The sequence below is a fragment of the Carassius gibelio genome, chromosome B3 (assembly GCF_023724105.1).
Source record: "Carassius gibelio isolate Cgi1373 ecotype wild population from Czech Republic chromosome B3, carGib1.2-hapl.c, whole genome shotgun sequence".
Classification (NCBI taxonomy): domain Eukaryota; kingdom Metazoa; phylum Chordata; class Actinopteri; order Cypriniformes; family Cyprinidae; genus Carassius; species Carassius gibelio.
In genome coordinates, this window is record NC_068398.1 from 20,020,694 (window position 1) to 20,035,224 (window position 14,531).

Here is a 14,531-nt window from a genome sequence, read left to right on the forward strand (position 1 = left end):
CTCTCAATAAATTCTTAATTTGATGCTTATTAATAGTTAGTAAGGTAGTTGTTAAGTTTAGGTATTGGGTAAGATTAGGGATGTAGAATAAGGTCAAGTAGAATAAGGCATTAATATGATCTTAATTAGCATTAATGCATGGCTAATATTATAGTAATATGCATGCTAATAAGCAACTCATAGGTGTAACCTATTCTAAAGTATTACCATGTATATATATATATATATATATATATATATATATATATATACACAAACCCAATTCTAAAAAAGCTGTGACACTGTACAAATTGTGAGTAAAAAAGGAATGGAATAATTTACAAATCTCATAAATTTTTATTTTATTCACAAAAGAATATAGATAACATATCAAATGTTGAAAGTAAGACATTTTGAAATGTCATGCCAAATATAGGCTAATTTTGGATTTCATGAGAGGTACACTTTCCAAAAAAGTTGGGACAGAAAGCAATAAGAGGCTGGAAAATTTTAATGTACATATAAGGAACAGCTGGAGGACCAATTTGCAACTTATTAGGTCAATTGGCAACATGATTGGGTATAAAAAGAGCTTCTCAGAGTGTCTGTGTCTCTCAGAAGTCAAGATGGGCAGAGGATCACCAATTCCCCCAATGCTGCGGCGAAAAATAGTGGAGCAATATCAGAAAGGAGTTTCTCAGAGAAAAATTGCAGAGAGTTTGAAGTTATCATCATCTACAGTGCATAATATCATCCAAAGATTTAGAGAATCTGGAACAATCTCTGTGTGTAAAATGAACTGTGGCAGAGTGGAAAACTGTTTTGTGGTCAAACAAATCTAAATTTGAAGTTCTTTTTGGAAAACTGGGAGGCCATGTCATCTGGACGAAAGAGGACAAGGACGACCCAAGTTGTTATCAGCGCCCAGTTCAGAAGCCTCCATCTCTGATGGTATGGGGGTTGCATGAGTCCGTGTGGCTTGGGCAGCTTAGACATCTGGAAAGGTACCATCAATACTGAAAGGTATATCCAAGTTCTAGAACAACATATGCTCCAATCCAGACGTCGTCTCTTTCAGGGAAGACCTTGCATTTTCCAACATGACAATGCCAGACCACATACTGCATCAATTACAACATCATGGCTGCGTAGAAGAAGGAGCCGGGTCTGAAATGGCCAGCCTGCAGTCCAGATCTTTCACCCATAGAAAACATTTGATGCATCATAAAGAGGAAGATACAACAAAGAAGACCTAAGACAGTTGAGCAACTAGAAGCCTGTATTAGAAAAGATTAGGACAACATTCCTATTCCTAAACTTGAGCAACTTGTCTTCTCAGTCCCCAGACGTTTGCAGACTGTTATAAAGAAGAGGGGACTCCACACATGTGTTGATGCCATGAAATTTATAATCAACTTATTTTTCCCTTAAAATGATACATTTTCTCAGTTTAAACATTTGATACGTCATTATGTTGTATTCTGAATAAAATATTAAAATTAGAAACTTCCACATCATGACATTCTGTTTTTATTCACAATTTGTACAGTGTCCCAACATTTTTGGAATCGGGTTTGTGTTTGATAACCCTGAATGAATATGATTTTATAAATGCCTGTTATATATTGTGATTTAAAAAAATGAATACGTTTTAAATCTTTAAAGTTGAGTTAAGCATTTTTTCCAATATATGAACCCATATGATGGGAATAGAAACATTTATAACAGGAATGACCAGATTAATTGTAAAATTTTATATGAAATCAGTATAATTGGTATGTCCAAATGAAATGCACTAATTCAACACGTGATGAAGAGGTGTTCATGTTCACACCCCCATATAATGAAGGACATAATGCAACAAAGGTATACACAATATACTGTTTAAAAAAGCATTATCCTTGGGATGATTCATAAAACTGAGGTCCTGACTTTTTCTGTGGTCACTAAAAAAATCTCATGGCACTTCTCATAAAGAGTAGGGGTGTGTCCCTGGTGACCTGGCCAAATTATATCCTTATAACATCTTTCAGCCCTTCAAAGAAGTGTTAAATTAGTGTACTTTAATCCCAGTAAGACCAACTTTAAGATTTTATGCAGTCAAAATAAAGACATGGGTTTTTTTATGTAAACTGCAATTTTAAATGAAAAGTATACATTATCAATTGTTTTAAATATGCACATTTGTCTGTTTGTTTGCATTTATGTAAAGTCACCATCTACTGCATAACAACATATTTTTATAATAGTAGGGTGGGAAACTGTAACATCTGTATATACTGTATAAGGTTTTAGTTTCTCAGTAATCAAGGGCAATAATAAGGCAAGCTTTTAGATGATTCATATGTACGCCTAAAATTGGGAGAAATAAATTCCAAACGATGTTGAACTCTTGCTTTTATGCTCATAGAGCTTTAAGCTGAAAACTGATGATTTGATAAAGAAAAGAGTCAGACGTCTACATTTGGAAGGACAAATTTGAAAGTTTATCTCTCGTGACTTTCAAAATGACTACAGTTTTCCTCAGTACAAACAAAATCCAAAACGCATGCATTTATCTCAACCATTCATATACACACGGTCTTCTGCCAACTCAATTATATTATGTGAAGCTTAGATGGGGTAAAACAAATTCTCTAGCTAGGACATTTTGTCAGATAAATTCAGCTGTTTATACTGGAAGTAAAAAAAAACACACACACACACACACATATATATACACATCCACTGTCCTAGGAGATGGAACTGATAAATATCCTCCATTCCTTAGGTATCTCCGATTCTGAAAGTGTCACGTGTCTGAGCAGCACATCTACAAATGAATGCTCTCTGACGCAGGAAAAAGACTTAGTTTTAAAGGACGGGGAACGTTAATTCTCTGTTCTCAGTTCTTTCATTCATTCTTTCACACTCAATAGTAATAAATGTGTAATCTAGCTGACTATTTAAAATGTGCACCCTTCTTTGAAAGGGAGAGAGGAAGAAAGAACACCCATGTAGTGTACTTAAAAGTATATACATGTTGAACATAATGTGTAAGAAAGTGTGTGCCATCTTTATCTCTCCCTCTCGAGGGTATACCTTATATCATACCACCTTTCTATATTCATAGATATTTATAGCAAGACAAGAAAAAGAGACAGGAAGGAGGGTGGAGTACTCAGGTTTACATGATGTCAACACATAGGGGGAACAGAGCAATACAACAAACAACTATCACTCCATAGCCATGGTGGGCTCAAACATGTGCAGGGGAGCAGATTTTGCAAACTTCTTTGACCAGATGGAGAGAAATAAACAGTCTTTGCCCAATCATGTTGAGGAATGCATTGAGGCAGACTCTCTGTCCTCTTTTTCCTCCTCGTCCATCTTGCGGCCATGCTTTCTGAAATACTTGTACCTCTGGACATAAAGCTTGACCAGGTTACTCACTTTAACTGGGTTTATCTCACCTGTCCGGCTGTGACAAATCTGTGAGGTAAAGACAGATTTAGTCATGGTCTGTCTAAATATTTATGAGTAGCACTGTGTTGTGTGCTGCGAATCAAGGCTATCTTCAAGTTATATTTATTTACCTTGTGCACAGCTTTCCTTAAGATATCCTTGTATTCGTCTTTGTTGATGTCTTTACGCTGGTAGTATGGCTTGATGGCCAATTTGACTTCCTCTACTGCCCTCTCCTGGGTGTGGAGCTTCTTCAGATACTAACCAAAAGTAGTTGATTTAGATTTGGATTGTTATAGATAGGGTTGCAATCCCAGAAAAAAACAAAACAAAAAGAAAAACAACTTATTTTGTCATATTGTAACACTGAGAGCAAGAAAACTATTAATTATCAAGCATATTTTGTCCTTGCATGTTTTTAAATTCATGTTTGGCCCAACCGGCTGCCAATAGCACTGAACTTAGAAGTAAAAAACATAATTTTTGCATCCCCATAGTAAATGGACTTTAAAGTGATTCAAATCCAAAGCAACTTAAATTATTAATTCGATTTACTCTGGCACTAAGCCATAGCGCATTTTACTTTTTGCTAATTACAGAAATATAGAAATGTATAGATCAAAAGGAATTCTATGCTTGTCTACAAGACCTGTGGGCTGAAACAAAGAGAGAGAAGAATGTTAAATTAAGTGCTGATACCTTGTCAGGGTCTTTACTTTCGCTATCCCAGCCCATTTCACTGCCCCCTGTTGGCCCTGCCATTCCCACTGGCGATGGAGGCGGTGGAGTTTGAGCACAGCCTCCACCCATTGAGAGTCCAGGGTGTAAGTGTGAAGGAGGAGTTTTGGTGCAGCCAACCAATGGGACAGAGCTGTGGAGAATAAACTGGGCAGGAGTGGGTCCTTGGGGTGGAGCATGTGATGGAGGTGGAGGAACTTGTGATGAGAGAGATGAGGATGATAAAGGAGGGTGTGGCTGGGACTGGTTCTGATTGGCCTGAGAGAGAATCTGTGTAAAATGAAAGGGAAGAATATAAAAATTTAGTTAGTTATCAATTTACTTCCCAAACAATAGCAATTGAATATGTCAATCAGCTAGCCTTAAAGCCTTTGGTAGAGCTACTTTAAAACAGGATACAAAATTATTCTGGATTGACAGTGCATTTATAAGGAAAACCAACATTATATAAAATAATAATAAACAGGAAGTAACATTAGACTTTAAAATATGCAAAAAAATAATTTCGAAGGTGAAAATTAATATTCTAATTAAAAAAAAAAGTGGAAAAAAAGGCCCGCGGTAGTAGAGGCATGGTTGTTTGCTTTGCGAGTGGGCGCGCTAGCGCGCCTGAGGGTTCAGGGACAGGTCACAGCCTAACAGGAGTCGCACTACTCAGGCACAGCATCACTGCTGAAAGTCGATGCGTCTTCATGGAAGATGCCAGCAAGTGCAGAGTCCAACTCAACAGCAGCAGAGAAAATGAGGTAAATTGTTGACCCGCGAGATAAAGTTGCATGCAAGCTATTTAAGATACAGTTAGGATAGCTACCATTCGACAACTAGCAACATGAGGTCACATCTCAAAAATGTGCACCCAAATAAGCATGGCATAATGTGTGGAACTCCAGCTTTGCATCGCCCGCTGCAAGCTCTTTGTCTGCAACACGACAAGAGGCCATAACGGATAAATTAATTTCGTTCATTTGCAAGGACATGAGACCGATCAGTATCGCGGATAGGGCACGCTTCGGGGAGTTCTGTTAAGCAATGGATCCGAGGTTTGATTATTTATTGTTTCATGTCAACGAAAAGTTCCATGTTTATCACAGCACAGCTGTCAGTTCAATGTCAGTTATATATGCTGTAAAACTTCAATTAATATTAATAATATTTGTTTCAATCACTGAATGAAGCCTGCTTTATTTGGGACAACAGTCGCGAACTTAAATTAAATAAAAAGAACTAAAAAATTTAAACCGTTATGCGCAGAGAACGTGAGGGTGAGAGAGCTTGAGGTCTGCAGTCTTGGCCATTAGTTGATTTCCTTGTTTTTGTGTAGGTAATACGTTGTCATATATGTTTAAACTTAAATAGACTATCTATACAAGTAGTTATGTCTCTTTGTATTATTTTGGCCTGTTATTGACGTAATGCGCGTCATTGAGAACATGCACAACCAGATGTTCGAATAGTTCGAATATTCGTGTATTTTTTAGAGGGAATATTCGAACGTCATTTTTGAGCAATTTTGACAGCCCTACTTCATATGTGCTTCCATTTCCAGGTCTCCTGAATTTGCATTCATACGAAAGTAAGTCAATGGAGAGAAAAGTTTAAAGTGACCACGTCTTAGTAATATCACAGGTTTTACCTGACTTGTGGCCTGGATGAACTCTTGTGCTTTGGCTCTGCTGGCTATATTGGCCTCCTCCATTTTGAAGAGGAGAGCTGTCACTAAAAAGAGATTTAAAAGCAGAACATGACTTCTAATCCTACTATAAAATTAAAGTGCATGTGGAAAGGGAATTACTTAAAAATTAATGTAACACTCACATGCTAAAACACCTCCAGCAGTGCAGTCCACTCCGGTTTGTAGACTCCAGGGTAATGGTGGAGGCGGAGGTGGTGGTGGCTTGTTAATTGAAGATGAAGATACTGATGAAGAGGAGGATGAAAAAGGGTCATTTGCCAGAGGAGCACTGGAATGAGAGATGGAGGCTGACACCAGAGACGTTGAAGTAGAGCATGGTGGTGAGCCCTTCAGATCATCTGGTGGGAGAGGTTTAGTACTGGAAGTGGACTGAGATATGGTATCGCCCCTGCTCTGCGATGACTGCAGACCGGGAGGGCTGGAAGGGGACTTTGAGGGTGTGAGAGACAAGGCTTTGGACTGACCAGGGCCATCCTCTGAGAGGAATGAAGGCTCTGGTGTCTTGCAGCTACTATCAACAGTTTGAGAGTCTGGGGATGACTCCCTAGTATCTCGAGATGGAGGCAAAGACAGTGGGGATGTGTGTGGTGGTGAAGAGGACGGAGGAAGAATACTTGCTGATGAGGAAGTGGAGGATGATGAAGAAGAGGAGGGAGTGGGACCAGGATGAGCTGAAGGAGGACTGGATGGCTTGGATCCAACCCCAACCAAAGGCTGCATTTCTGTTGCTACTCCCGGCCAACCACCACCAACTGTGCTACAATTACTATTAACACCTTTAGAATCACTTCCATCCACATTTATCCCTTTCTCTCTGGGCTTCTTTCCAGGCCTCCTTCTACGTTTCGCTGCCAGTGAGGAAGTAGGGGAAGAGGCAGATGAAGACGTGGACGTAGCAGAGCTTGCCTTGGCCTTCTTTGACTTTAGTCCACTTGAATTTGTTGATGATAGAGGCCCGAGTATGTTCCGTTGTTTCCCAGTTTTGCTTGGGTCTTTGCCTCTCCCTGGAAGGGCCAGTGTCTCTGAGCAGGGCTTAAGAAATGGTGATCGGCTCTCATTGTCTCTGCGGAAAACCACAGCAATAGACCCACCAACAACTGAGGGCCCTGAAGCTCCACTTACAACACCACCAGGTCCAAGAAGGTCAAGGCCCAGCTTCCCAGAGTTACCAGTTGTGCTACTAACACCTTCACGCACTAGAACAGAGACTTTAGATTGGAGCTTACCCTTTCTGGTACCACCACTGAGCTTCTTGGACCTGCCAGAACGCCCGGTATCCTTCTTCCCTATTTTTTCCTTACCGGTTTTCCGTCCTCGCTTAGTAGTGGATGAGGACGCTGTGGGCTGAAAGGAGGTGATGTTGCCTGAGGATGCAGAAAGAGGAGGTGAGAGAGATGACAGAAGGTTTTGACTTTTGGCTTTTGGTCTATGAGAAGAAGAGGTGGAGGTGGATTCAGACTGACCAACTGTCTTGCTTGATCTGGATTTCTTCTTCAGATTATGTCGGCTAGTTTTGGGTGCTGCGGATTTAATTTTAGGACTGGGTTGAGGGGGCTCAGGAGGAGGAGGAAGCAGTGGTGAGTCCTCTAGTGAAGGGTAGTCTGAATCCAGTGCTTCTCCATCTAAGGAGAGCATGTCAATCTCAGGACGATCCGAGAGACGGTCAGATTCATATCCATGATAACGAGGAGGCGTGAGGGAGGTGGGGCGGGATCTGCTTCTGGATCTGCTCCTGTGGTCCTCATCCTTTCTTTCCTTATCATCTGATTGTCTCCTTCGTTTCTTTTTTCTCTTACGATGTTTGTCTGAGCTCTGGGATGGGCTGCGGGAGCACCGTTGGCTATGGGGTGGTGAACCTGGTACTGTGGTGGTCATTGTAGTGGTGGTAACAGTGATGGTACGTTTAATCGCAAAAAGATCAGAGCCATTAAGATCCTGAATGGACGGGGGTACAACAGGTCTAATATCTCTTCTCCTGTCTCTGTCTCGAACTCTTTCTCCGACCATCTCTTTCTCTCGGTCTCGCCTGTCACGGTTTCCTCTGCTCCGCTTTGTACTGCCTCTCTCTTGGCTGCTTGACCTACTGATTTCTTCATCCCTATCTCTCCTACGTTCATCTCTTCTTCTGGAGTCTCTGTCTCGCTCTCTATCCCGGTCATCTCGCCACCGCTCCCTATCCCGGTCTCTTTCATGGTTCCTTTCTCGCTCTCTTTCCTTTACTTTATCTCGATCTCTATCTTTGTGGCGATCCTCAGAGTGACTGGACCAGGATCTGCGACTGTGTGTGTGTCGTGAGGCGTTCTGGGAGTGAGAGCGGGAGGAATGTTCTGGAGTGCTCCTGCGTCTCTTTTTCATCTTGTGAACATCACTTTGGCTACTTCTCCCTCTATCCCTATTTTTGTTCTCTTTTACACTACTTTTTTCACGGTCCCTCTCTTTGCTTTCTGTTTTACCTTCACCTGACTCCTTTTCTTCTTTCCTTTTTTTCTTCTTTTCTTTATCTCCTCTTCCCTCTTTCCGCTTGCGTCTATCCCTGTCTTTTGAGCTCTTGGAGGATTTGCGACTCCTTGCTTTATCAGTTGATAGAGGTGGAGAATTGGGAAAGGAAGGAGAGGGCAAAGGCAAAACAGGAACAGGTGGCGGTGATATGGATGCAGAAGAAGGGCATGATTTGAACATCTCTTTCCTCCTACTTGTCAGTTTTCGTCTTAAATCTCCGACACCCACAGAAGCCACTGGTTCCCTCTCCCATTCTTCATCAGCACGGACAGATACAAACCCATCACCCTCTAACACTCGTAAGATCCTCTCAGGTTTTGGGACACCGGCTTGAAGATAAGAGGGACTGCTTGAAGATGGAAGCAACACCTCCCTCCTTCTCTCAATCACTCGTTCCCTTCCTCTTTCATTGGCACCCACTATCTCTCCTTCTTCTATCTCAGAGTGTTCAGAGTCTGTTCCCCGTTCTCTTAGATTTTTTCCCTGTTCCCTTATTCTATCTTTGATGGGTCGCTTGCTATTGAGTTCTAAAGGTACATTATTGAACATCAATGGAGCATCAACTTCTGTTGAATCTGGATGACCCCCCTCTGTGCCAGCAGGCGTCCCCATTTCCAACGCTCTATTGGGTTTCACAACATTCCCTTCACTGTTAATGCTGCTTCCTCCATTCTTCTCATCCATACATCTTTTCTCCTCCTCTGCTTCAGAGGCTGGAGAACCAGTTGGCTCAAATGGATCATATTTATCAACCTCTTCCTCTTCGTCCTCAGTGGATGCCTGATCTCTCTCCCCCTCGCCTTCTGTTGGGTGAAAGGGGTCGTATATGTCATTCTCTAAACTCTCCCTCTGTCCATCATTGGATGGATTTGTGTATGATGAAGATGGATGGAGTAAAGGATTAGAAGAAGAAGGTGGCACAGACATCGATGATGGCACCAAAGATGAAGAAGTGGATGACACAAAGTCTCCAGTTCCTTTGCTGACCCTGCTGTCTCCAGCATGGCCTCTGTCCTCATCCTCATGGTAGTTTGTACCCATTCCGCCAGGAGATGACGATGAGGGGGAGGAGGAGGGGGAGGAGGGAGAAGACGAAGGAGATGATGGTGAGTTGGAAGGTGATGAGGGGAGAGGACTTTTGGCCATCTCTATGACGCCATCAGAGTTTTTGAGCGAAGAGGCCGGTTGCATTTGTCCCGAGGCTTGAATTACACTTGAGTAACATCCAGAAAAAGAGCCTAAAGGCAAAAAACTGTCTATAGAAACTCTCTTTTTCCTTAAAGACGGTGGGAAGTGAAAATTTCCATTTAAGAAGGACCCTAAGAAAGACAATGATAAAAGAGGTATCCGTTTGATCACACAGTACTATTTACATTATCTTAGGCAAGCTATGGACTTGAACCTACCTGGCTTCTGGTAACCAAGATTTGGGGTAACACATGGCAACAAAGCAAGAGAAGAGCCATTCTCTACTTTCACTTCTGCTGTTAGCTCCACTTCAAAGTCACTAAAGAAGAAGAAAAAAAATAGGAGTTTATAGTTTTTCAGTAACACTGTTTAACACAAAACAGGGTCAACAAGATTAGATCGCATCTTTTAAACCAGAACTGATACTCAAAATATGTCCGCTGCAACTGCGACTTTATTACAAGAGTATCCTACTGATCCAGGGAAAATAACTTATAATAATAATCATTTAAAAATTAATTTAAAGATACTATAATAATGTTGTGTAGTCCATAATAGCCTACTATAGACACTATAGCCAGTTTTACTCACTGAAATATTAATTTTTCATAAAATAATTACTTCATAATTGTATTCGAGTCTTAAACACATGATACAGATAATGTAGAGTCTTGCAATTATTTAAGTGACGACGGCTATTATGGGAGTGGCTTGATGGAGTGCAGGAGATCCAGGTAAGATAATCTTGATCCTTAAGAAACTTTCATTAATGCGGTCACGTAACAAATGTATCCAAATATAAAATTAAATGAATAGCTACTTAATGCATTGAATGAAAAAATGTTAAGACTGTACAAATATTATAAATCGCGAATCGAAATAATTGGGAATGATGTCAAAAATTTAAATAAAACAAAAACAGTGCACATTTCACTTATCTATTATACCATTTATGCAGTTTGGATTACTTGGCTGTTTCCTTATAAAAGTCAGGTGACTGTTACCGCCAGCCAATCACTGCATTGCTGATCATGGTTTCGAGTATCGATACATAGCCCCTTTTAAATCAGATGACTCAATCCAGCCATACTAATCATCAACACAAGCGTTCGAAGAACCAAATTAGCCAGATCCTGATTAGCACGATGATATCATCTTATATGTGACATTTAATCTCGGATGTAATAAGTGACGTACGAGGAATGGGCCCCAGGCCTCAACAATAAACCTATTTTCCAGCTGACCCCGTTAAGATAGTATTTTAGAATATTACTTGCACTGTTGACATTTTCACTGTACCTGAGACAAAAATAAAATGTTGTAACATCTTGTTGACATTTTTTAGTGTTAATGTTGAAGTGCCAAAGCAAAATACATATTTACAAATATTAAAATTACATATTCAGAACACTTCAATGCAGAAGTAAAAATAATCTGATTATTCTCCAAAACAGAATATGCACCAATAAAATACACCATGGAGTATGACAACAATGAAATGGCCAAGGATTTTGACTGAATTTAGTTTGATTTGATGGAGGGCTGGACAATAATTCAATATCAATATGTATTGCTAGGGGTGTGACATCCATTGTTCACACTCTTAAACAGCACTGATTTGTCATTGTGTTCATGCAAAAATGGACGTTTTTAACATTTCAGTACTGAACGATATTGTGGTCAGTCTGTGCTTTTGACAACACTAATCTGTATTATATAATGTGCTATATAAATAAAGGTGACTTGACTTGAATTGACAGTGTAATGGACCCAGTTGTGGTCATAAACTTTTGATAAAATGTGTACTAAGCTTTTTTTTTTATATGCCAGCACCTCTCAAAGACAATTAAACACCGCTTCAACAAGCAATCAACAAGTACTGAGACAAAACACTAACATCCCTCAAAGTAAATAAGCAAACTAAGTCCAATTATGGTGCCATCATGCTCAATTTTGAACTGTATGTGCTGAATTAAGCACTCACCAGTCCAGGTACTGAGGTTGTGAGCTGAGCTGAGGCACAAGAAATACAGGCTCAGAGGAAGTAACAACAGCAGCCCCCTAACAAGAGTATAACACAAATTAAATGATTCAAGGGTCACCTCAGGTCACCGATTTCAAACCGGGTAAATTACAGACAGACAAAGCATGTAACAGGACTTAACTCAATAACTTTCAACTATGCAAATTGCCTAAATAATATTACCAGTTCACTAGGCGCATCCTCTGAGGTCTCTCTGTTTCCTTGGAAACATCTCAAACCAACTGTCCTTCTGTCTGCTTTATTCTCCACTTCCTCCTCTTCATTAGGACTTTGTTCAGACTCTGACTACAACAACACGAGAAAGAAGACATCAAGCATATTCAGCAGAGAGTGCTGTGCATGCTGAATCTTAATCTCATTGTCAACAGTATATATATGATCAGAGAGACTATCAAACCTGCTCTTGCACTAACAAGATGATATGACGCTTACCTCGCCTGGCACAATTTCTCCTTTGTCCTTTTCAGCCTGTCCATCTGTTCCCATCTACACATAGCAGACATCACTGTCGTTAATCAATAATCTAGATCTGATACATCAGCTCTGAACCATCATAAAGCTGAGAGATGGGAGAAAACTACTTCTGAATCTCTGTCTTTAACCTGAAGAGCACTCAGAGGAACTTGATTACAAGAGTAAACCGATGAGAAAGCTTGATCTGTATTGACATTCAACACTACGCCTTCGCTTCTTGAGCCAGTGACAGCACTGATCGTGTGCAGGGAATGAAACTGATGGAAGATGATGCTATCTAGCATACTGCAGTGTTTGCCTGTGTGCTCACTTCTTATTTGTCATTTAATAACCACCAATACTGTACAGCACGTCTCATTCATAATGCACTGAGCATTAGTAGCTTACTTTCTCATATGTGCTTCATTTAAGCGCTAGCAGCAATAATTTAAAACCTAAATGATTTTGTCGCCCAGAGGGGTTAGTTAGCTGGCTAGCTAAGTTAGACAAGCTAAGAGAGCCGTTTACCTTCATAGTGCAAAGAAGAGCCGGCTGATGAATCCCAAAGCTGATGAGCTGCTAAAACCCGTCACAGTGTTTTTGCTAACTTTAAAACGACATGTAGAGGCACGAAACATTTTTCTTTAAGAGACACAATAAGAGGCCCTTCCCATCCGATTCCGCCATTTAGCTTCCCCTTCTGTGAAGCTGCCGGCATGGGCTGATGGGAAATGATGTTTTTCATCAAAGACTGTTTCTGTGGCGGCGGCGACGCAAATCAGAGATCAATGGGAATTTCTTATATATATATGTATATATGTATATATATATATTATTTTAGCTTAAATTATCAAATTGCATTAATATGAATTAATAAATGTCATTTAGTTGATTCTTGTTGGTCATATATATGGCGATTGTTCAAGTTATTTTGAAATAGTCCTACTATGTAGGCTAGCTACTATAGAATATAATATTTTAATAATACAGTATTTGATTTTAAATTGGTATTTAAATGCAACCGATTAATGACTAGGTTTTTCTTTGCCACTTAATGGCAAAGAAAAATATAATGGTTAATTTTTAATAAAAATATTTTAACCATTCACATTATCTTGAAAACATTTTTGCTCTGTGTCCCTTTTTTGTCATAAACATTTGTATTGTTTTCAATAATGCTTTCATTTTTTATGCATTACATTGCATGCATTCCCGTGGAATCAAACCCATCTCCTTGGTGTTGCTATAACATCCTTTGTCTTGTGCAACACAAACAAAAACAGTCTGATTAATTTTTTTATATATGCAAACATTTTAATCATAAACGTGCACATTGTGTAACATTTCAAGTGATCCTTAATTTACCAGTGTTCATAATTAGGTTGGTATCATCCAAATAGGCCTACCATATCCCAGACCAGTAGTTAAATGAAGCAAGTTATTACTCAGGTGAAGTGCATGCAGCAGACTCTCTATGTGTTACAGTAATTCTCCAGGTCGTAATAGTCACAGTAGAAATGACAGCACTGCTCCACAATGCCTCTCTTTGCAACAGAACCTCTCTCTCCACTCGGAGCAGTTGCTCCAGTCTGCCACAGGAAGGGGACACTGCTCCTCATCATGACACCTGTTGAAAGACGAGCAGTGTAATTAGAAATTTATTCATTATATAATATAATAACATTTAATTAATTAATCAACTATGTTCCCATTTTCTACACAACGCATACAGAAGGAAAGACCTGAATGATCTTTTAATAAATATCATACTCCGTTACGAGATGGGGAGAATACCCTAGGGATGGTTGGCTACAAGGGATTAATTGGATACTGTCACAAAAATGCTACAAAAATGCTAAGAGTAGTCTAATGGATTAATATATATCATAAATCTATCCTATTAATTTCTGTCTTAAAATGTAGTTCACCCACAAACTAACATTATGTCATAATGTACTCTCTTGTCTTGTCATTAAGCCAGTATGTCTTATTTTGAGAAATGTCTAATTTAAATAACAGTGGAAGAAACGGGCAGATTGGTCATCAACTGTGTATTTGACATCATTTTACTATATAATTTTCATTTGTTTTGCACTTCATATTTGGCACAGCAGTAAGTAAATAATGATCAAATTTAATGACATTTTAGGTGTGTGTGTGTGTGTGTGTGTGTGTGTGAGAGAGAGAGAGGGGGGGGGGGGGGGTTAGGGGGGTTATAGATTAAAATATATTTAATAAATATGGTATGTTTTAAAAAATTACTCAAAATATTTTTAGATTAGCTACTCCGGGAAAAAATGTCATAGTGATAGTTCATATTATCATTTATTTTTCTTCTCTCTTGAATTATAAAGCTTCTTAACCTCTTAAAAACACACAAAGACAATTTTGTGATAGGCCTACTAAATGTTTATTTTTTTTACCCGATAACTTTATTGTGCATCGAATGGGTTCTCATGCTTGCTACGCGAAAAATGATCACTAAAAATGTTC

The 14,531-nt window shown here is 39.5% G+C and overlaps 2 protein-coding genes across 5 annotated transcripts in view; both read right to left on the reverse strand.

The window, feature by feature from the left end:
* Positions 1-2,442: 2,442 nt before the first annotated feature.
* Positions 2,443-12,758, reverse strand: LOC127953797 (splicing factor, arginine/serine-rich 19-like). Of its 4 annotated transcripts, XM_052553106.1 has the most exons (11): positions 12,567-12,758; positions 12,018-12,071; positions 11,748-11,870; positions 11,526-11,602; positions 9,760-9,860; positions 7,318-9,672; positions 5,977-7,218; positions 5,795-5,877; positions 4,123-4,431; positions 3,555-3,683; positions 2,443-3,450 (listed from the first exon to the last, which is right to left on the reverse strand). In XM_052553106.1, the coding sequence occupies exons 1-11, from the start codon at positions 12,570-12,572 to the stop codon at positions 3,292-3,294; spliced, it is 4,638 nt and encodes a 1,545-aa protein (XP_052409066.1). In that variant the 5' UTR covers positions 12,573-12,758; the 3' UTR covers positions 2,443-3,291. The 4 variants fall into 4 exon arrangements, with proteins under 4 accessions (XP_052409066.1, XP_052409065.1, XP_052409067.1 ...); XM_052553105.1 differs by having other exon boundaries at positions 5,977-9,672; XM_052553107.1 differs by lacking the exons at positions 11,526-11,602; positions 12,567-12,758 and having other exon boundaries at positions 5,977-9,672.
* A 622-nt stretch (positions 12,759-13,380) lies between these two features.
* The window catches only part of LOC127953825 (insulin), a 1,515-nt gene continuing 364 nt past the window's right edge, over positions 13,381-14,531 (reverse strand). Inside the window, exon 2 of the mRNA XM_052553156.1 lies at positions 13,381-13,665. Within this exon, the coding sequence (XP_052409116.1) occupies positions 13,511-13,665 (155 nt within the window). The 3' untranslated portion in view covers positions 13,381-13,510. The remainder of the gene's footprint in view (positions 13,666-14,531) is intronic.

Bases quoted from the DNA above. Each gene is read 5' to 3' on its own strand.
- LOC127953797 (XM_052553105.1), bottom strand. The intron at 11,871-12,017 runs GTAAGCGTCATA...GTGTTGTTGTAG, and splicing joins GAGAAATTGTGCCAGGCGAG to TCAGAGTCTGAACAAAGTCC. The intron at 3,684-4,122 runs GTATCAGCACTT...ACTTTTGGTTAG, and splicing joins AAAGTAAAGACCCTGACAAG to TATCTGAAGAAGCTCCACAC.